Source organism: Barbatula barbatula, assembly GCF_947034865.1.
Source record: "Barbatula barbatula genome assembly, chromosome: 14".
In the NCBI taxonomy this organism is placed as follows: domain Eukaryota; kingdom Metazoa; phylum Chordata; class Actinopteri; order Cypriniformes; family Nemacheilidae; genus Barbatula; species Barbatula barbatula.
The window spans coordinates 14,130,663-14,153,847 of NC_136777.1; the positions used below are offsets into that span (position 1 = coordinate 14,130,663).

General features: G+C 40.7%; 2 protein-coding genes across 3 annotated transcripts; both read left to right on the top strand.

Moving 5' to 3' along the window:
* Positions 1-103: 103 nt before the first annotated feature.
* stox1 (storkhead box 1) lies at positions 104-14,211 on the top strand. Its single transcript, XM_079472818.1, has 4 exons — positions 104-573; positions 9,875-10,027; positions 10,522-12,778; positions 12,931-14,211. The coding sequence occupies exons 1-4, from the start codon at positions 270-272 to the stop codon at positions 13,082-13,084; spliced, it is 2,868 nt and encodes a 955-aa protein (XP_079328944.1). The 5' UTR covers positions 104-269; the 3' UTR covers positions 13,085-14,211.
* Positions 14,212-15,500: 1,289 nt separating this feature from the next.
* On the top strand, positions 15,501-20,620 carry LOC306903553 (uncharacterized protein). Of its 2 annotated transcripts, none has more exons than XM_079472819.1 (2): positions 15,501-15,694; positions 17,307-20,620. In XM_079472819.1, the coding sequence occupies exon 2, from the start codon at positions 17,451-17,453 to the stop codon at positions 19,020-19,022; it is 1,572 nt and encodes a 523-aa protein (XP_079328945.1). In that variant the 5' UTR covers positions 15,501-15,694; positions 17,307-17,450; the 3' UTR covers positions 19,023-20,620. The 2 variants fall into 2 exon arrangements, with proteins under 2 accessions (XP_079328945.1, XP_079328946.1); XM_079472820.1 differs by having other exon boundaries at positions 15,518-16,793.
* Positions 20,621-23,185: the final 2,565 nt, after the last annotated feature.

Consider the following 23,185-nt stretch of genomic DNA (forward strand, 5'->3'; position numbering starts at 1 on the left):
GCGCAGTCTAGACGCGACCACGCCTTTATAATTAGAGGTCTCTCCTCATTGGTCGAGAGCTGCTGCGCCTGGCCTCTCAGCAGCGGTTGCCTAGGGAGCCCGCAGATACCGAAGTACCGATGCGGAATCCAGACAGACGCGGCCGGGAGCTCCTTTGTAGGAATGTGGCACATCCACGCCGTGTTTCTGCAGTCGACCAAGCCGAATGATGTGGCGGAATAATTAGAATGAGATACATTTGATCGAGTCTTTCGCACGGGAGGGAAGAAATGTCTCTACAGCCAAGAGTGGTGCAACTATCAGCCGCCTCGCTCGCCGTCGTTCTGTGTCGGGACGAGGACACGAAATCCGGCACTCGCGGACAGGACGTGTTTGAGGATTTTAAATCGCAAAATTCGCGAAGCTTTTGGAATAAAAGGCTCGTAAGCGCGGTGACTGAAGTTTCCTTCCAAGGATGGCTGGAGAACTACGTGCTGCTTGTCCAAGGGAATGCCAACAACCTGGAGGTGCTGAGGGAGGCTTGGATGCGCAGGGCGCTCAGGTCACCCAGAGGATACATCATCAAAGCAGTGGGTAGGTGATGTACATTGGACTATTTCAAATGTATAAATAAATAAATAACACGGGTTTGCTTGAATGCGGAAACCTTGAATGTGTTGAATTGCATTGTTTGCTCATTCCTCTGTGAAAGAAATAGGCTTGGATGTCATGAAACTGATGGGAAAGATTACAAATATAGATATAACTGGGGTTGGTGTGAACAATGGCTCGACTTGTTCAATGGGAGGGAAATTTGAGAAAGGCTTTAGGTTCGAGATTTGTTTTCTTAGTTAACACTTTGTTGATCCCCTGGTGTCATGGTGGCCTATAACCAAAAGCTGAGAATGACATCTTTATCCATGTTTGTTAAGTAGACATGAACCTTTATTCGATCAATATACTTCTTAAATGGCCTACATATACGCGAACATGCCCCACACATCCTCACCCTCCATAGACGTTCCCTCTTTGTTTCTTTAGAGCACTCATAGAGAACCACAACGTGATTTTCATTCCGTATCCTCCTAACCTGACCAACCATTCCCGATGAGACCTCAGCACGCTTAAGGCATAACTGCACGCATGCAACATAACTGCATTATTTCCAGATGACAGGAAATATGATTTCTGGGGAGCATTATAACCCCCCTCTTTCTCTGACTTAATTTCCACGGCTCGGTTTAAGCTGAAGAAAATTAACCAAAATTGTGCCATCTCATTTTACAATGTAGCGTTTTGTTGGTTTTGATGCGAGGTAATATTGTTTTTATTGGTCCCGTGTTGAGGTGAGAGACCTTTTGTGACAGTGTGGGTTTCTGTTGCTCCAGGTGTCGCCGATTCCAAGAGGCATCTGGTTTGCCCTCTAAAAACATGAAGCAGATTGTAAGAATGGCCATTTGGTCCTGCAGAAGCAGCATGTTAACAAACACTGAAGTTGTCGACACGGAGAGATCAGTTTATAATTGAGGAGTGCGTTAGGACCACACATTACTATTGGCCGGAGATGTTACAGGCAATGACGTACATTGAGCTTTTTACACTTTGTTGCACATTGGATAATTGTCTGTATTTCTTCATCTGCATGCAAATGATTTAGACCTCGGGTTGGATTGTCCAACGTGGTGACATGAGCACAGCACTGGTCTCAATCGTACTTTATTACTCATTCACCAGGGCCCATAGTCCTGAATTATGTGCTGTCCGCCAGTCAATTTTATAGCTTTGCCCCTGAAACTGTTGTCGCTTGTTTCATGCTCAGTGCACTACCACAGACTAAATCTAAATTTTAACCAGTAAACAAAAACACGTTATTCTTATCTGATTCTTTGATGATTTATGTGTAAGAGAAGATATTGTTTTAGCCTTTGAGTGCGATTTTCTTTATCTGTTTGTTTTAAAGGGATTGTTCATCCAAAAATCTAAATTCTGTCGTCATTTACTCCCCCTCCTGTTGTTCCAAACCTGTGTACATTTCTTTGTTATGTTGAACACAAAAGGAGATATTTTGTTCTGGGGCACCCTTGACTACCATAGTAGTAGTTGTAGTAGGATTGCCCCAGTTTTTTTCTTTCCCACATTCTTAAAAATATCTTATTTTGTGTTCAATAGATCCATGAATACAGGGTGAGTAAATGATGACATCATTTTCATGTTTTGGTGAACTGTCCCCTGAAGTGGACTATAGAGTTTCTCACCTCTGGACATTGATCTCTAACATCTGAGTTTGCTGTTCACACTTGCTGATTTGGGTTCACTCTTTATTCGAGACTTTTTGCAAGTATCCCCAAAGCCCTACTTGTAGGCTTGTGTTTAGTCAGCAGGAAAATGTTAGCGGCTGTGATTATCCGTCAGAAGATGGGTTGATGAATTAGCCGGTGTCCTCTTGATTATCAGTATACATTAAGTGAAAAGACGGACTGTTCTCTGGGGTCTAGACTACACAGCACTGCACTGTGAAGTTAAAGCGACCTTGTTGTTTTAATCACAAGGGTAACTTGCTCATAATACTTAAATTGGCCCACTATGGTTAGTACCTATTAACAGGATAATAAAATATAAATAATAAATATAAATATTTCCACCTTCATGTCAGTCAAAGACAGTATATGACTATTTCCTCTGCGGCACACAAGAGAAGATATTTTGAGAATGTTCCAGTGGTTTTGTGTCCTTACAATGGAAGTCGATAGGGACCAGTGTTGTTTGGTTACCAACATTCTTCAAAATATCTTCTTTTGTGTTCTGCAAACAAAGAGAGTTTTGAAATGACTTTGAAAAGCAAACTATACGTTTTACAGCTGGAATAGTTGTTTTATGTAATGTGGTTCAGTCTTCAAACAGTGGTCATAGAACTGGAGAGGTCTTTGATGATAACTGCGAAAAGATATTCACGCATTGCTTTAGTCTAACAATCTATTAAATTCTAATGTGCTTACAGTGATTGTCTGTGGTCTTTGCGTTATTGAGTTACTTTGGATCATGCTTTCATTAGTCTGAACATTCAACATTCATGCGTTTTGTTGTTAATGTGTTCTTAGGCACAGTTAAAATGTTTATCAACATGCTGTGATCTGATTTTGTTCAATCAAATGAGGTGTCCTTAAACCTTTAATACTACATTTACCTATATAGACTGGAGTTCCTGTATCCATAGCTACTTGATTTGTTGATGACATCTCTCAGATCTCAACTCATTAGCCATGACATGGCATTGTGCTTGTGTCTTTTATACTGAGGTCAACACCCTGTGGTTCTCATGCATTGACAGTTGCCCTCTTGGATAACAAAGCACCAAAGGTCATTGCTCTCTGGTCCTGCCCTCTAAGATGCTGTTGCTGACCACAACATGTCCAGGTGTGCTCCGTAAACAGAGGAAGCACAGTTCAGTCAGCATGTGTTTGAAAAAGAACAAAAGCGTCCCTGTTTCATTGAAGCAGAGCAGAAAAAAGAAAAGAAACTTGCGTGTACCGGTACATAAAACTTTAATATTGGACTGAAACTTCATTGAAAAAACCACACAGCATCATCACAGGCAGACAATCCGGGGTACACAAGACAATATACATGTTTTAGTGGTTTACGTATATAAAATAATCCATGTGGTCATATGCCGTGTACATGACCAGCGTTAGGAGATAAAGTTGGAGCTAGATCAGGTTTCTAAGAAAGCAACCAATGGAATGTTTTCATAAGATAACCAAACACTGAACCAAAGCCTGCCACAAGAAGCCATGTGTATTTCTTCCTAAATCAACTTTGACTAGTTTCCCTTATCCCCCACTGTAGTTAAACAACCCCGACAGAACCGCAAGATAGATGGGGGTCTTATCTTTTGTCTCTCTTGACTAATATCACCTCTGAGAAATGAATCTGTCCGTGTGACTTCAATTATCTTCATGCTGTAAATGTTCATGCTGTCCAAACACAGCACACAAGACTCGCACTTTGTTATGAACACACATGTGAGGGCGTGTATAGGTGCCTGTGCAGGGGCTTCAGCTTCTCTATATGCATGAGTGGTCCCGAGTTATTTAGGCATGCCTTGCACAATGTTTTCCTTCCCAATCCATATAACTTGATGGATGTCCTTTATTCATCCTGATATGAATGGTATTGGCATTATATTTGAAAACCGGATGTCTGTACTGGACATCGTTGCAGCATCCTTTTCCCATTTCACAGGAAGTCAACCCTTGATGAAATCTGAGCTGCATGACATATTTATGGAGATCACAGCCAGGTGGAGATCTGGGCCATTAAAAACAAATGAAACGATTATCCTGCGCTCCTACTGGTAAGAAATGCAGCAGATGTGTCTGGAATAGGTGAACTGTACCTGTCTCATATTTTCATTTCGACCCTGTCCAAAGATGATGTAAGCGGTGTGCACTGTTTAGTAAACATGACCTGAGTGGGAGCTCTCAGCTAGATACTAAACCCAATTCTATGCTCCTAATTGACAAGTTTCTGTAACAAAATGTTTAGCTGTTTGGGACTTTTTGGTTGTTTCGGACAATATGTGAATTTCCTCCCAATGTAAGGATCACAAACCCAAAGTATGAGCTCAGCTTTAGAGGAAGTGGTTCTCATCTGGTGGAAATTACCAGAGTGGATCTTATTTAGTGGTGTTAACTGTGGTTTTGATAATGTCTGGTAGTATGAAACGCCTGAAACAATGAGCAAATCAGCAAACTAGGGGTGTAACGCTTACAATTGAATACTATACACAAAAGGGTTTACATATTATATAGTATGACAACATTTTAAGCGATTAAAAAAATTGAAAAACCGAAATTAGATTTATTTGCCAACAACATTAATGATTTTTGATGGCCATTTTGAGGTCCATACAACTTTACATATAACCTTATTCAACCTTAAGCTTTTTTAAGTTTAGAGTGGACATAATGTGGACTATATTGGCAGAAAATATGAGGGTGTCATGTTTTAACCATAAATATGACCTGTTTACAAAATATTAAAATAAGTGAGTGCCAAAATCAAAATAGCTTTACTTGAAAAAACAATAGGTGCACACTTTTGATCAAATACATAGCTTATATGTCATTATTGATTCCAAATATATATTTTTGGTAATATAGGCTATTGGTTATTGTTGCTGAATATAGCAGATGCTTACATTTACTCTTCTTGAGGTAGGGAACCTACATCAGGTCAAAAGAACTTCAGTATACTTGAGCCTGGGAACTCGAGATACCCTGCCAATTGATAATGACCTTCTTTTGTGTGATCTGATACAACACGCTATGCACAGAAAATAGCTCTCTACAATGAAACAAGATTGTTAGTTTTCTGTACCATTTTACAAAATAATAATATTGGATTAGACATTTTCAGTTAACTGTGTGAGTGAGGATGTTAAATTACCTGATAATTTTTTACTTTTTATTAAAAATTAAAACCATAAACGTCTAGATATGTTTTGATCAGTGTTTTAAGCCTTTCTAGACAAGATCAGAGACTATGTCATGAAGGCACATTGAATGTCAACATTGTAAAGTAGTCTTTATAACCAGCCTAGCAAACTAGAGATTTCATTCATCATTCCTTCATGAAAGAATTAGTCAAACAGGTTTATTTTTCCATTAGACCAAATTAAGACACATTTTTAGCATCAGATTTCAAACCCACACAAAATAAATGCAACTTGAATGGTTGTTTGTGAGAGGTTTGCCCTGTACACACTTTTGAGTAATACTAGCTTCAGCAGTTGCTGTAAATGGATAGTAAAGGTGTCTTAGTGGAGATGTGCTCAGGTACATCCGTAAGCGGACTATGGTACTACTGACAGCATTTTAAACTATGCCCACAACTGCTGAAACCGGTAAGAAACCGGAAAATGGTGGCTACTGGATTTGTTGACTTGATCCATTGGCTTGTTTTTGCAAATGCTTTTTAGAGGAACAGAAAACAATAAAACATATTGTCAATAGTGTCACATCTTTACAAACAATTTTGAAAGTCAGACTAGTTGTTTCTCCCAATACCGGTATGCTCGAGACTTTATAATATATTACTGCATGTGTTGAGTTTATTCTGACTTTGATTCTCTTGAGTCATGAACTTGGATGTCTGAAGTGCTGTTTTATTGGTAGGTGACCTCTTGACCTTGTGATGTCATCCAAACTTCTTTATTGGTGAGCAAAGACCAATTCACAACCAGGCCCCTGCAAATAATGGGCCATTGAAAACTTGCAGTATAGTGCTGGTTAATGGTGTAACATTCAACCATATGTTAAGCATTTCTAGGGTTAGAATCTGTTTGACCCCACACAGCCCATGCGTGACATTCTGTAGTGCTGAGATAATTGTCTGTTTATTCTTAAAAAAGATAATTGACTTTTTGTCAATTTTCCAGTAAAGCTCTATGAGTTCATGGGATTTAGCTGTATAAGCATTGTTCAAAATTCCAGCATAAAATATGTTTATTTCAAGGCAATTCTTTGATGCTTTGAATTTCATGACACCCTGTGCGCTTTCAGAAGCATGTCATTTTAGCCTCCCATAAAGCACAGGGCCAGGAAGTCGCCTACATGTGTGGTGTTATCAGGTTACCTTTTATTCACTTTCTCTTTCCCACCTTCTTCAGAAGAATTTCAGCCTACTTTGCGTTTTTGTTGTTTTGGCCACTCACGTTTTGGTGATGTTTATTTAGGTCAGGGGTGCTCAGCCCTGCTCCTGGTAATCTTACCTTCCTGAATAGTTTGGTTCCAACCACTTTCCAACACACCTGCATCTAATTATCAAGTGAAAATAAAGACTGTGGTTAGTGGGTTCAGGGTCTTTTATTTGGGCTGTTAGCTGGTAGATCTCCAGTAGATATATAGACGTGATATATACCGCACCTAACCACTTTATGCACATAAACTTTAATTACCTCTGTGGTTTCCCTGTGTGAGGTTTGACGCCCATATACCACCAGAGTGTTTTCAACAGAACTAAAACAATACTTTTTCTGTGTCTTGGTTAACCTGTTGAATGCTTGACATGGGCATTTATTTACTTTAGATTGATTGATTTATTTTTCTTGCTTTTTTTCAAGGTACTGTTTAATAAGCTATCTATTCCTAAAAAAATTTAAGCTCACTGTAAAAAAATGCTAGTATTACGGCAGCTGGGTGCCAGAATGTATTTTTATATAAAAATGCGTTTTTACAATGCTCTTTGCATTGAGCGAGAAGATGAGATCCCATTGAGCAGATGATCACACTCTTCTCTTCAGAGAGATCTCTAAAGTCACGCCTCCTGAAAAACACATGAATGCAATAGTGATGAAAGATTACTCGAGCAGGGTGTGAGGCGGTGTACACTTATGTAGTTTATATATATATATATATATATATATATAGTTTAACAGACAAGTGGGAAAGAATTGCCTACCCTGCTTTAAAGTGCAGAAAAATTACAGTTTAAAGTTGATGCTATCACAAAAATCTCAACAATACCAGTTTGACTGTATTTGAACATTTTTTAATATTTTATGGGTCCCATAAAGCTTTGCATTTTTAATATGTGTCTGCTGTATTTGATCTTCATGACTCCCTTCTTTTGTTTTCTCATACCTCTGATTTTCCCTAAACACTTTATGTCAACCCCCCACATTTTAGACTTGAAACGGAAGTTGTGATTGACTTCTTTTCCGTATCGTGACGTACAGTATATCCGAGTTAAATTAGAAAAAATGTGGGGCGGGGCTATATTTTGGCCTTCCCATTTTGATTGGTTTGTTGTAAGTTGGGCCTGCAGGGGAGGGCTAAAATTGCCTGGCCATTGGACAGTGAGTATAGTCCTACCTTTTTTTTGTGGTGAAGAGGGGGAAAGGAGCTTAATGTGCAAATGAATTAAAAATAAATAATAGTTTGCAAGGATAAATCATTTATAATAATCACCGCAACACTGTTCAAAACACTTCGAATTTTCCTGTTTGATTTCATGGTGACTTTAAGTTGCATGTGACTTTGTGTACACCTTCCTTGGCACTATTCGCAAAGTGACATGGTTGTCATGGTATCCGGTGAGGCATTTATGTGACAAAGGTTTTAAAGTCGTCAGAGTAGCTTCATGATACAATAAGGTCAGTTTCCCTGGAGAGATTAAGAGGACATGTGTCCTTAGCAACAACCACATGTCCCAGTCAGATAAAAGAGCCAGATCTTCCGATTGTTGTGCAAAACGTTTCCCACTTTCTCTCCGAAAAGACTCCATTTGAAGCACACTTACCCCTAAACATCTTTTGTTGTTAGATTCAAGATTTGTTGCATGCAAGGTTTCTGTAATGTAAATGATATTATAAACATCTTTGCTGTTGCTGAAGTCTTTAAGATGTCTGTCAATGACAACATAAAGATGTGCCGTTCCCTGACCACTTTCCTGAAACTAAAACTATTCATCAGTTTTTTCTCTCACACCTCTCAGAAACCATGAGGTCAAAACGTTGAGAGGATTTCCTGTCTAAGACCCTCGACGGAAGGTCTTTTTCCCATGGAAAACAGTGTCAAAAGTGAACTCTGAGTAGAAAGGAAAGGTTTTAGCATACTATTATCTCCGAGCATTCGGTCACAACAAAACACAATGGATCTGTTGCCAAGCACACAGGGAGTCAGACATTTAATAGGAAGGAATTAGGACAAAACGCCATCCCTGGTAAAAAAGTGACTTCTTGTAAAATGTGTAGGACTTGAATAGGGAGAACGTGTTTTATTTAACATGCTCAAATAAACCCAGTAACATTGGTTGTTATATTTTATCTTTCAAAGTAATTACTTTTGTTTGTTTTTATTCTATAAAACTAAAATTGTACAAGGCTTTTTTGGGAATGGCCTCTACTGCCACCAGACCGGGAATGACTTATGTAGTCCATATGTGAGGAGCACATATGTTTACATTATTCGGGGATAAGGACCTTTTCATTAGCGATCGCAAACTTCTAAGAGAGGCACATATAAACAGGCCTCCAGCAGCAGACAGTGAGATTGCAAACATGAACATATGAAGGAAAGACCTGCTGAATGCCACAGACTGATGAATCAACCGTGTTTCCAGGCCTGAGAGGGTTTGGTTCCCGGGAAAACATCTAAACATTAGTTACAGATGAACTCTGTATGGAGGGAGATGTTACCTGGGCTTGGTTTATTAATCAATAACAGAAGGGAAAGACAGTGGTGGCAGGTGTCCAGGATTCAATGTAGCCATGCCTAGTTAATAATCAGGACTTTGCTAGCGTGACATTCAGTGCAGGAGTTGACGTTAATGCTTGACCAGAAAACCACAGAAAAGTGGAGTAAAATTTTAAATGGGGATCAGACAACTACATCTAAATGCAAATTCAGTGCAGGAAAGTTTTTTTAAATTAGGGACAGATGTGGCGCAAACGTATTTACCCAGACATCACAGGAAACAGCATTGCTATATACACATTTAGCTTTTAATTTGAATGCATTGAAGCTGTATTGTTAAATATTTCAGGACAAGTGACTTAAACGGATAGTTCACCCAAAAGTGAAAATTCCTCATTTAGTCTGCAGCATGTCATTCCAAACCTGTATGACTTTCTTTCTTCTGCAGAAGGCAATATATATATATATATTATATCTTTTATATATTTTTATATATATTTCAAAGAATGATGGTAACCAAACAACACTGGATCCCACCTCTTTTGTATGGAGACAAAACCACTGAGACATTTTTCTAAATATCTTCTTTTGCGTTCAACAAATGAAAGAGTCATATAGGTGTTCAATGACATGAGGATTCATTAACGTAGTGATGAATGAGTTTTACTTGACTGGACTTTTTTAAATTGTTTCCACAGGTGATCTCTCGCCAGTGCAGATGTCGCCGATCTCACAGTCTCAGTTCATCCCACTGTCTGAAATATTGTGCTCTGTCATTTCGGACATGAATGCTGCCCATGTGGTTGTAAGCCAGGAAGCATTGATCAATCACATGATGAAAGCACACCCTGGTAACTTCACATCTTTACAAAACTAATATATGGGAATATAATGGAAAATATCATGCAATATATTATATAATACATTTACGTATATTTTCAATATATAAGAAGTGGAAATTCTTTATGTTTTAATACATTGTAATATTGTAATAAATGAACAATGTGTTATTCGCTATATATTCAAATACATATTAAATGATTAAATATATTGAACAATTTGCTAAATTAGTATTTGCAAAAGCAGATCTTTAAATGTTAAATTTTTAATGAGCAATAACTCATGAGTAATAACTAAAACACAATAAAAACATAACACAACAAAAAAGTTAAAAACTGAGTTATCTGTTTTTGCGAATAAACATTTTCTGTATGGGAATGTTCAACACCCCCCAAAAAACATTTTATTTGAAATGAGTTTCCTATATATCCAGATAAACATTTTGCCAACATATCCATGTCTTGCTGAAAAGCCAAAATGACCCCAATATTTCCATTTCATTTAGGAATGACCATTCCTACTCAGGATATCCTCTACAATGCTCTGGGAAATCTTATAAAGGAGAGGAAGATTTATCACACTGGCGAGGGCTACTTTGTTGTTACTCCTCAAACGTACTTCATCACCAACAACATGGTGAAAGAGAGGAACTGGTGGAGTACCGCTGACAATGACCTGCCCTCACCTCCTCCCATCACCTACCTGGTGAGCAACGAGAGCTGCCTGGACGCTATTACTGAGGTGCCTGGCATGGCTCACTGTAAATCCTGCAGCTGTTTCACCTCTCCATCCAATGTCCCTCCATCTGTCCAAGATCATCAATCCACCAGCATAAGTGAGTGCACGGGCAAAAGCCTCAAGTGGCCGAGAGAACACAAGCCTTCCGTTCAGCACCAGTCCACTTCTACAGCAGCGGATTGCCAGGCCAGCGAGATCAGCAAATCCACCACCAGCCGTAAGGACAAGGAGAAAGCAGGTCGCAAATTCGGCCTTAATCTGTTTCGTAGAAACACAGGGAAGAAGGAAAGCAAGCTCAAGAAAGAATACGTCACATTCTCTGGACAGTTTCCACCCGAAGAATGGCCTGTCAGAGATGAAGACGATTTGAATAACCTCCCCAGAGACCTAGAACATGCCATCATCAAACGGATCAACCCAGAGCTGACTGTGGACAATCTAGTAAAACACACGGTTCTTATGAAAAAACTTGAAGTGAAAGCTGAGTGGGCCACGGAGAGAGCTGTTGACAAGGGCATTTCAACCGAAGCTCTTGTGTCTAAGCAAAGGCATCAGACCTCAAAGGCCGGGGGCAGGAAATCGGTCCCTAGAGCTACTCGAAGTAAAAGAAAAGGGCCTTCGTCCAGAGAAAAACAGAAAGCAAAGAACAAAACTCAGCAATGTGCAGAAGATTTAGAGGCAGATAATCTGATTCTGCCTCACCTCAGACTGGAATTGGTTTTAGAGGACCCTGGCAACCATGACGAAAGCACGATTCTGAATCCAAAATGTGTTTACAAGAAACAGATAGAAAACCCATTTTTTGCATCACCAGGAAGAGACATGGAACCAAATGCTGGTCATAGAAGGAGAGAACCCAAAAATCTAATTGCTGGCCGTCGAGAAAGAATTGGTCACAGGTCAAAGTCTTGGGACCCTCACCGGGCCACAGCAATTCCTGACGGTGTAGAGAGATCCAACACCTTAATGGACGCACCTTGCGAAAGAGCCCAAACAGTGGACTCCAGCTTAGACGTTAAACCAATTACAGAGCTTTGTGGAGATTACAGCTCTATCTACCCTCAGAGCAGCACTTTGAGGATAGAGGACAAAATAAAGCTTCGCGAGACCAAAGTTAGAAGCAGAGAGTTGAGAAATGGCCGAGTAAGAGAACATAAACACAATGTCTTTCAAGACGGAGACATAAGAACTGATTCCAACGTTGTAGATCCCACTTATTTATGTGACTCAAAAGAAGCACCTCTCTCGTGGCCCGAACCCACAATTCAACGCAGACTTTCCCTACATCTACTCAACAGCAAGGAGGAGTCCCATCAACGTCCTGATCTGTTGTCTTCACATCAGCAATCTGGCAACATAACAAGCAGCAAACAACTGTCCAATGTTCAGAACCGAGACATGAACCACACTGAAAGTGACAGTGATGATGAACAGCACATCTATCAGAAGACAGATGAAGATGGGGATGTCTGTAGCTCCTTTAGCATGAATGAGGATGAGTGTGAGCTATTGCACACTGGCACATCTCGCTGTCGTGAGCCTGTCTGTCTGGATGAAGACTGGGATGCCAGTTTCATTGAGGGCCGCGTATCCGGTGCCCATCACAAACCTGTTAGCACCACGCAAAGACAGCATGAATATAGGTGGCAGACTGTGTCTCTTCTTCAGCAAGCTTCTAGCTCCAGACAAGATGCCCAGGGCTTGGGGAAAAGACTGCATGAGTCAAATTCAGTCGATGATGTACCCACTGAAGTACTGGAAAGCAGCATTTTCGACTACTGTCACACAAGCGAATTGGACTCGGAAACAGAAACAATACATAAGTCTGCAGATGAAGCTGAGGGAAAATCCAACCACTGGATATGTCACCCAGAGCTAAAGGACGGCCATCAAAGCACAGCAAAGACAACAGAAGATGCTGGCAACATTCACAATACAGGTGTGAGGGACCCGACAGGAGCCTGCGCAGGAGCAACCGTAGAGAATCTAAATTACACAGCAGATAGTGGTATTGACTCGCCAAGGTTAGTTTGTTCTGATCATTTATTTCATAATGTAGTCACTTGATTAATAACAGGAAATTATATTCATAGTACTTCAAAGGTACTTCACATTATACTTAAAGGGTTTTACTGATTTTATAATAGAGGATAACTTTTTTTTCGTTGATTTGCAGGACTCACATGAGCTTGACCTCCAGTAACTCGGCCATACTCAAAGGACTGAAGCATCAGAGTTTCCTGCAGAATTTAGAAAAGCTCCACTCCAAGAGTAACAACATTCACTCTCAGAGTTCTCTACTCAAACTTACCCCTGTCATGAATGTTTAAACTTTAAACATCAGATCAGATGTATAAAATGTATAGAATTATTTTCAACAAATGTAAATAAAAATTCAAGATTACTAGGAAATGAATTTAGGCACATTTTTATATACTTGCCTCATTACCATTTTGCATTTAACCAATTGTTTGATTCTTTTCTGTAAATATTTTTTTGTAAACCGGTCCTTTAGTGTTAAGAGAATGTCTGAACAAAACAAGGGATTATCTGATGAAAGTACCCCTACATTATATCTGTATTAGAAGGTAATTGGCACACATAAAAGTATAACAAAATGCCTTTATTATTTTCGCTTTCACCAACATCACCCCTGTTAGAAATGTATGACCTTGAATAAATAAACAAGTGTATAAATTCAATTTTAAAAATAACTTGAACATGCAAATAGATTTAGTCATAATATGGGGACTTAACAAAACATATATTAAACATATATTAAAATGCCTTAACAAAACATATATTACAGTGTTATATTTGTCAGCAATGTAAGTATAATACTACATGTGTACAAACAGCTTAACTTAACATTACGATAAAAGACATTCATTAAATATTCCTTCTGAATTCCTGCTCTAAAATGTGGTCTTGTTGGATCTATAACAACAACCAAGTTTACCTTTGCAATGGCCCTGCCTTTGATGGTCATGAAAAATTCATGACCAGAGTTAAAGGGCCTGCAGCTAATCCTGCATCTAAACTAACAAAGGCAGGCTGAGGTAACCATAGCTTACTGTTAAAAATAAAGCTATTTCAAAACCTTACAGTAAGACAATGAAAACTGGATACAGTATCATTAAAGATCTCTGAGCTTTACCACACACAGTATGATTCTAGCAACCTGAAGCAGGAGGCCGAGGTGAGAAGCTCTACGGGTTTAAACAGGAGCTCAGCAGATGGTGTTGTTGAATGGCAGGTATTAAATGATGGCTGGCTGTGTCATGTTTCGTTCAGAGTGCAATGGCAGAGAACAAAGAGCAAAGCCTCCCCGTGTTCATAAAAGACAGCACAGGAATACTGTAAGACACAAACCAAAACTGTTCTGTATATATTCACTACAAAATGAAATACATAAAAACAGCAAATAAAGCAATAAACCACGTGTTTCTTTTTAATAATACACGGAGTAATAGTGGTTTTACTTTTACACACAGTAACACTGGCAATTTGTCCATATTGATATTAGTTTAAAGCGTACGGCGCACCCTGGTGGCAATACAGATATTGGAAAAATTACTATCACAAAATAAGCAGTGTCAATTCTTGCTCCTGGATGGCCACCTTCCTGCAAGGTTTAGATCGAACCCTTATAAAACACATCTGCTGATCAAAATTTCAAGCATTCAACCCTGTATGATGGTGACCCTCCAGAAGCAGGGTTTAACATCGCCATCAGAAGACTCTTGAAGGAAAAATGTAGGCCAATACGTTTATGTTAAAATACCAACTGTATTTGGTTCCCCATCAGGGCAAGCAACATTGCAACTTTACATAAAAAGGTTAGAAAATATGGTATTGTTGATACCAAACTGCAATACATTATTTGTGTATGCATTTTTTTAAATCGCAAAATTATTTATTCATTGCAGGAAGGGTTATTTCCTGGGTGCCACAATTTTACAAATGTTATAGCCTAGTAACAGGCAAAACCATAGACCGTATAGGGCAAAACCTTGTGGTGTCAGGGTTGAACAAAAAAATGTACGGACAAAATAAATAAAAAAATACAATTAAAACCTGTTGTGAAATATCATTTAGACGGATGATTTCAAAATAAGCCTTTTGATTATGACATTTTAAAGGGACAGTTCACCCAAAATGAATTCTTTCATCATTTAAATTTGAGGTTGTTTACATTTCTTTGTTCTGTTTAACACAAAGAAAGATATTTGGAGAAATGTTAGCAGTTTTGAGTTCTGGGACATCATTCACTACCATAATAAAAACATACAAGTTCAGTTGAACACAAAATTTGATATTTTTAAGAATTTGAAAGCTTCTGAGACACCTTTGACTGCCATTCATTCATTTAGCAAACTAAAATGTGTGAATAATAAACATTAAAACTAAAACAAAGAGCATAATGTTCAACAATCTATTAGGGAAATGTGTTATGTAAAATATGAACTTTGCATATATCAAGAATGATTATTATAATAGGCCTGTCTTTGTAATGTAATTTGTATATTGTGTAAACAATTACTTACCAGGGGGTCCCTGCCTCTCTCTATCCTTAAACAAGGTTGGAGACCTCCGAGTTAAACCATTTTCCTTATCACCTCAATCCTTTGTCAAAAGTGTAATGTTGTTCGTTGGCCTGCTGTGCTTACGATCGCTTCCTCCGCGTCGCCAGGTGGCGCTCGTTCACTCGTTTCTTAAACGCTTTGCTTTTTTGCTCATGCGCCCAAACGCCGTTGGCGCCAGATGATCAGCGGCGCCATTCTGCTACGTCCGTACGGAGGGAGGGCGAGAGAAAGAGTGGCAGAGTGCAGACCGCAACCAGGCAGTGCAGACGCAAAAAAAGGAAGATCTTTACGCCACTGAATTCACCGACACTCCCAGCATCGCATTTCGCAAATAATACAACAAAAGGCAAAGAGGTCGGAGATTTTTTTTTAAATAAATAAAACTGTGTATATACGTGAACCTTCAATGTTTATGTGTACTGGAGATTATCCTTGCCATTGAACTTAGCTGGCTAATTAGCGTGCTATATTTGCGTCGGGGTTATTATATAACTGGTGCCTTGTGGCGTAAGTTATATTGCGTCTCGTCTGATGTGTAGAGTCGTTAGGGCGCGATAAGCAGCGTTTGTTCGGCGGTAGCGAAGCGTTATGGACGTCACGAAGTCCAGAGGTGTTCTATAGCAATGGCGACGGAGGCAGCTAGTGTTCCGCTAGCGAGGCAGCTTAGCACGACGACAGGCCATTTCACGCAGCTAAAAATCGGCTAAGACTATAGCATGATAAGCGCACCATATAGCATCCACTCGCTCGTGACAAGCATAGCGGTTGCACCTAGAATAACTCAGAACCTCAGATGACTTTAAATACATTTTTAATTGTATTTATTTGGACGCCACAAAACACAAACGCGATACGTATTATGTAAGAAGGGGGGCGCCTTTCCCGGGCTTCGCCAACAGCGTCCGTCTGTGGTTAGCCATTTAATTAGCCATTAACTTGAGCTATTTACCTTTCTAGCGTTTGGGGGGTTCAACGTGATTCACCGTGCGAATAATTGAACTACTTTATCGATGACCCAGATTATATGCATGTATTAACGTCGTGAGTTGCCCGAGTGCGTGCTTACATGGTTCCTGTAGGGCGGAAGCTACTCGCGGCGGCCATTTTATAGCTAGTTAGCTGTTCCCAAACCTTTATGCACAAGATGCCTACCGAGAAAGACGTCTTGTTTTCGTGTATCTGTCGTGTCTGCCACTGCGCAACTTTGCACCACTCGGAAGGTGATGCACTTCTGATAAATGCGCAGTGAAATTTAGAATCGAAGGTAAACTGACACTTGTATCTATAAAATAGCTAGTTCGCCAGCTAGTTAGCAGATAATGCAGGCTCAGGCAAGCTAACTAGCAGCTATTTAGCCAGCTAACCTAGCCAACATTGACAGATCCGACTGTCTATATGAGAAAGTTTGAAAACAAGGGAATAGTTTGGTTTCATCTGCAAGACGTTTGAGGAGGTTAGTTGGGGTACAGCATTGTGCTTTTGGCGTTTGATGTCAATCTGTCAATACTTGTGGAACTGAGAAATAAGCACTGTTTATTCTTGTTTATATAGCCTGACAAATTAGCCAAATAAAAACGGTTCATAGGCTAAGCTTAGCCATTTTTAGCCACTTCGATTTTTGCTAACTTAGCTTTGGTTGTAAACAAAAATCAGACTGATCTTTATAGAGACTTTGACAAAATGTCATATTTGTCATATTGGATTTGGTTGTGCATCAACTTATGCAGATCCTGCGCAATTTAATTCTAACAGCTAACTTGTCAACTGCCTTTTTAGTTTAAATGAGTCGCATGAAAAACATTATGCACAGCTTTATTTCTCAGTGCTTTTGCATGATTTAATGTAGACATTAAAACTTTGATGTTTCTGAGATGAGGAATGAACATTTTGATTGGCTATTGTTTTTATCTGGAATGTTGCTCTTTCGATATGCAAACAGGCTTAAACATTTGTTCTCTTCCCACAGGCAGGACTCGTCCTGACTCGAATCTGACCGAACCTGAACCAAGCAATCCCTCCCGTTTCTTTGCAAGGAAAGCGGTGCTCGTAGAGCAGCGCTTAGTTTCACTTAGACGTAAAAACGGAAGTCGTCAGGCTGGAGTGCGTCCTGATGGCAGAGTCAGAGACTGAATGTGACACACCGGGCCTCGATACGTTGGGGTCCGAGTGTGTCATAGCCCATACGCAAGTCGGTGACTTGCATTATGGGGCTGAAACAGAGATAATGACTGAGGACAAAAGACTTGACCTGGATGCTATCCATGGCGATTTGGGAGCTGTGACTTGTGTGGATGTGGTTACTGAGACGGACCACGACTACATTAAATCTGAAATACACCATGATCATCATCAGTACTTCAGCAGCGCAGAAATCAAAGGCAACGAGCATTTGCTTGGTGAGGTGCTGTTGAAGACCGAGATCGGCGGTGGAGAGCATATTGTAAAGGTGGAATCGGACCACGGAGGGGAGCTTACGGTGGAGTCTGAGAATGGTATTATTATTCACGAAGCCCAGGGCCTGCAGTGCAGTGAGTGTGGTGAGATTTTTGGCAGTATGACTGACCTCCATGAACATTTTGAAATCCACAAAGCCACTCACCCCTACATTTGCGTCCACTGTGGTGAGAGCTTCGCCATCGAGGCCAGCCTTAGAAGTCACATGAAGATTCACATGAAACTTGATAAGAGTTATACCACTGGTCTTGAGATGGTTGGTAAAGGAGTCATTGATGCATTCAGCTTGAAACCCCACCAGCTGATGCATTCCCCCGAAAAACCTCACAGATGCTCAGAATGCGGCAAGAGCTTTGCGGCAGCCATCACTCTCCGCGAGCACATGAAAATGCATTCGGATGACAAACCCTACAAATGCACCCAGTGCAGAAAAAGCTTTGTGCGCAGACGGCATCTTAAGAAACACCAGGAGCTGCATGCCCGTGACAAGCCATTTACCTGCATGCAGTGCGGGAAAGGTTTTGCTACGGCTTCCAATCTCAAGCAGCACCAGAAGACGCACGTTGGTGACAAGCCGAACAGATGCGCCCAGTGTGGCAAATGTTTTGCATCGGCTTCCACGTTACGAGAGCATCAGAGAATTCACTCGGGTGAAAAGCCCTACAAGTGCACCCAGTGTAGGAAGAGCTTTGTTAGGAAACGCCACCTCAAGAAGCACCAGCTGGTCCATCAGGGTGGAAAACCCTACCGGTGCTCTCAATGCGACAAGGGTTTTAACCATTCCTCTTCTCTGTCAAGGCATCACAAGGTCCACATTGAGGCAAGGATGTATGCCCAGGCTGATAAGGATTTCCCCTTCGATCCTCAATTAAAGAGGGAAATGAATACGGGTGAGAAGCCATACAGCTGCAGACATTGTGAGAAGAGCTTCAATCACTCCTCCTCGCTATCCAGACACCAGAGAACTCATTCCGATGGCAAGTCTTACACCTGTGCTCAATGTGGGAAGAGGTTTAATCATTCGTCCTCTCTTGCAAGGCACCAACGGGTTCATTTGGAGAAGACCTCTTATAGTGCTATGTCACCAGGAAAGGGATTCCCCCACACTACCATCTTGAAACAGCGAATCCTTCAGAGCGAAAAACCATACAGGTGTGCTCAGTGTGGAAAGGGTTTCAATCATTCGTCATCACTGTCTAGGCATCACAGAATTCATCTTGCTCAGTAAAATCGTGCCCCTTCCCACGAGTGGGGTTGACCAGCTTGATGATGGTGAAGGGTATGGCAAGATGCAAGAAAATGCAAAACGGACTGGTTCTAAAGGAACTGCTTATTCAGAATCCATGTACTTTTAACTTTTCAAGAGCAATGGTTTTCAATTTGCAATGCTTGACGTTGATGATACGGAAAAATCCCAGTTGTAATGTGCATATACAGTTTGACCAAATCCGCCATGTTTCAATGAAATATCTGTGATTAAAACTGTAGATGAAATTTTCCATCATTACTGGCTTGTGTTAGTCATGTTCTTTGTGGCTTCATGAAGCTTTCAGGAGTTTAAGTCTGGCACAATCTTGTATGAAGTATTAGGTCAAATTGGTTTTGAATGGCAGGTAAATGAGCGAATAGGATCTAGACTCAACTAGTAACACCCCTATTATGTATCATTACAGTTTTCTGTATCTTGGGTTAAGACGTAGGTATCACCTGTAAATATGTGTTGATTCTTTTATATAGATATGTATAGGTAAGTAGTGTGCTGTTGTTTGAAAATAGAGCATTTTTGATGTATGATCCAGTCCTGTCCATCTCTTGTAGGTAAAACAGAATGGTGCTTTCAGGGGATGTCACTAGTTTAAAAAGACCCGTGTAAGGCATAATAATAATAATTAACCCATTTGATGAGACAGACCTGACAAACCTCCAGATGTTGACAATGCAAAGTGGGGGAAAAGTAACTATAACATTGAGTCTGGAAATTTAGAAGGGTAGTAGGGGTTAAGAATTAAACCGGACAACCTGAATATTTACATGTATGCCTACAGTGCTTCTCCCTGTTGCCCACCAATGGTGGACTGTATACTTACGAAAGGTTTCCCCTGCCCTTGCTATTGTCATACAGCAATGTAAAGCATTTAGTTATATTCTGAATACACAACAGAGTATCAACATTTATTAAATAGATTGTGTATACTTTAATGCAAATACAAAATATAGCTTGCTTTTTGAAATGTTTAATTTCATTTGTTTCCCCCCAACAATTCCATGGGTATGTGCTTTCTATTAACAGTTGTGTACGGAGAAAATCTTTTACAAGCGGATGTATTTTTTTAACAATGTTTGGGTAATCTGAAAGGGAAATGAAAGGATAACAACGTTTTTATGGCAGTGAACATTGTATTGAAACGACTCTTTCTTTTCCATTGAATAACAATTGTGCTTTATCATGTAGCATAGGTTTATTCATTGTGTTAGTTAGGTGCCTTATTGCATGCCGTGTAGAAATGTATGCTGAGCTATAATAGAAAAAAAAGGTTTTGGCTTCTGCTCCCTTAGTTTCTTTACAAAGTAATCAATGTTTTAATTTGACCTTCTGTACTTTTTTTTTTGCTTCTCTGTACATGAATGTTTACACTGTTACTTATGTCTTTTAATTTCCTTCTCAGTCAACTAGCCTCTTTCTTGATTTAGAGGTTAAAGAAGTTGCAATGCCATTGATCCATATGTTCATAGCCCTCTATAGTGGTCAAATCTTGTCCCATATGTCTTTTCCCCCATCTTTGAGTGGCTCACCTATATGGATAAATAAAGGTTGTTGACTACCAACAGGTTTGTACTCTTTCTGACGTTTGGGGAAGTAGAAATAATCTTTTAGGGATTTCAATTTGAAATCCGAGCTCTCTTGACTAATGGAGCTATAAATGTGAACGTGGGGAGTTGTATTTCCTGTATATACACTGCCATCTGCTGGTGGCTACTCAAATTTGTACAAATACATTTTTAATTTTTTTAAATTTTAACTTCAATCTGTTAATCTTTTGTTATATATACAGCTGCGGAAATAATTAAGATACTCCTACAATGGATTTATTTTCCTTTTATTTAAATGTACCTTTCCTGGTTATGTCGATAAGTACCTTTTTTCTAATCTGAACTAGTGACAACTTTTCTCCCAAATTGCATTTATATAAAGAAATTAGTCACTGAGGTAGTCAAGAAACTCCTCAGTGGCAAGGCACCGGGGGTGGATGAGATTCGCCCTGAGTACCTCAAGTCTCTGGATGTTGTGGGGCTGACACGCCTCTGCAGCATCGCGTGGCGGTCGGGGACAGTGCCTCTGGGATGGCAGACCGGGGTGGTGGTCCCTCTTTTTAAGAAGGGGGACCGGAGGGTGTGTTCCAACTACAGGGGGATCACACTTCTCAGCCTTCCCGGGAAAGTCTATGCCAGGGTACTGGAGAGGAGAATACGGCCGATAGTAGAACCTCGGATTCAGGAGGAACAGTGTGGTTTTCGTCCAGGCCGTGGAACGCTGGACCAGCTCTACACCCTCTACAGGGTGCTGGAGGGTTAATGGGAGTTTGCTCAACCAATCCACATGTGTTTTGTGGATTTGGAGAAGGCATTCGACTGTGTCCCTCGTGGCATCCTGTGGAGGGTGCTTCGGGAGTATGGGGTCTGTGGTCCTTTACTAAGGGCTGTCAGGTTCCTGTACGACCGAAGCAGGAGCTTGGTTCGCATTGCCGGCAGTAAGTCGGACTTGTTCCCAGTGCATGTCGGACTCCGGCAGGGCTAACCTTTGTCACCGGTTCTGTTCGTAATTTTTATGGACAGAATTTCTAGGCGCAGCCAGGGGCCGGAGGGTGTCAGGTTTGGGGACCACACGATCTCGTCTCTGCTATTTGCGGATGATGTTGTCGTGTTGGCCCCTTCAAACCAGGACCTTCAGCATGCACTGGGACGGTTTACAGCAGAGTGTGAAGCGGCTGGCATGAAAATCAGTACCTCCAAATCCAAGGCCATGGTCCTCAGTCGGAAAAGGGTGGCTTGTCCACTTCAGGTTGGTGGAGAGTTCCTTCCTCAAGTGGAGGAGTTTAAGTATCTCGGGGTCTTGTTCACGAGTGAGGGAAGGATGGAACGGGAGATTGACAGACGGATCGGTGCAGCTTCTGCAGTAATGCGGTCGATGTACCGGTCCGTCGTGGTGAAGAAAGAGCTGAGCCGCAAGGCGAAGCTCTCAATTTACCGGTCAATCTACGTTCCTGCTCTCACCTATGGTCATGAGCTTTGGGTCATGACCGAAAGGACAAGATCCCGGATACAGGCGGCTGAAATGAGCTTCCTCCGCAGGGTGGCTGGGCGATCCCTTAGAGATAGGGTGAGAAGCTCGGTCACCCGGGAGGAGCTCGGAGTAGAGCCGCTGCTCCTCCACATCGAGAGGGGTCAGCTGAGGTGGCTTGGGCATCTGTTACGGATGCCTACTGGACGCCTTCCCCGGAAGGTGTTCCGGGCCCGTCCGACCGGGAGGAGACCCCGGGGAAGACCTAGGACATGCTGGTGGGACTATGTCTCCCGGCTGGCCTGGGAACGCCTCGGTGTCCCCCCGAAAGAGCTAGAGGAAGTGTCTAGGGTGAGGGATGTCTGGGCATCTCTGCTTAGACTGCTGCCCCCGCGACCCGGCCCCGGATAAGCGGTAGAAAATGGATGGATGGATAAAGAAATTGGTTAAAAAAAGCTGCAACGTTTACAGATCTTGAATTATGCTTAATTGTTAATTGGCTATTCATGATTAACAATGCAAATGTATTTAGGTTGTGTTTTAGGATTATTTAAAAAAAAGTATGTAATAGATATGCTTCACAGCGTTGTCTGTCAGATTGATGTTGTGTGACTTTACCATTCCTGAGGTTTGTTTCTATTGAAATTTCACAGATACTGCACTGGAATTGCTACTATACATGTAGAAATTATTATAATTAGCCAAAATATATATTTTTGAAGTTCTGTTAAATGTAAAATGACAGAAGTATTGGCCTACTCCATTCTTATGAGGTTACTTTACAGATAGTTCCCTTTGTTAAAAACGGACATTTGTTCCTCATAAATTGCAACTTCCACCAAGACCGGCTCACATTTTATGACTGGAGTTTGAGAGAGTCTACATAAGAGGACTTAAGATGAATTACTTTACTATATGTACTATACTAATCTCTTTTTTCATAGATGCTTTTCAGTCATGCTCAAGCGTGAGTTTTCTCGATTTACTAGGGTTCTTATGGAAAAAGTACTAAAAATTTTTGTTTGGCAGGCATATTCACATATTTTCTCTCACCATTTTCTCAAACTAAAAATTCTAATCCCTAGTTCAATGGGAACGAACACTACTCGTGC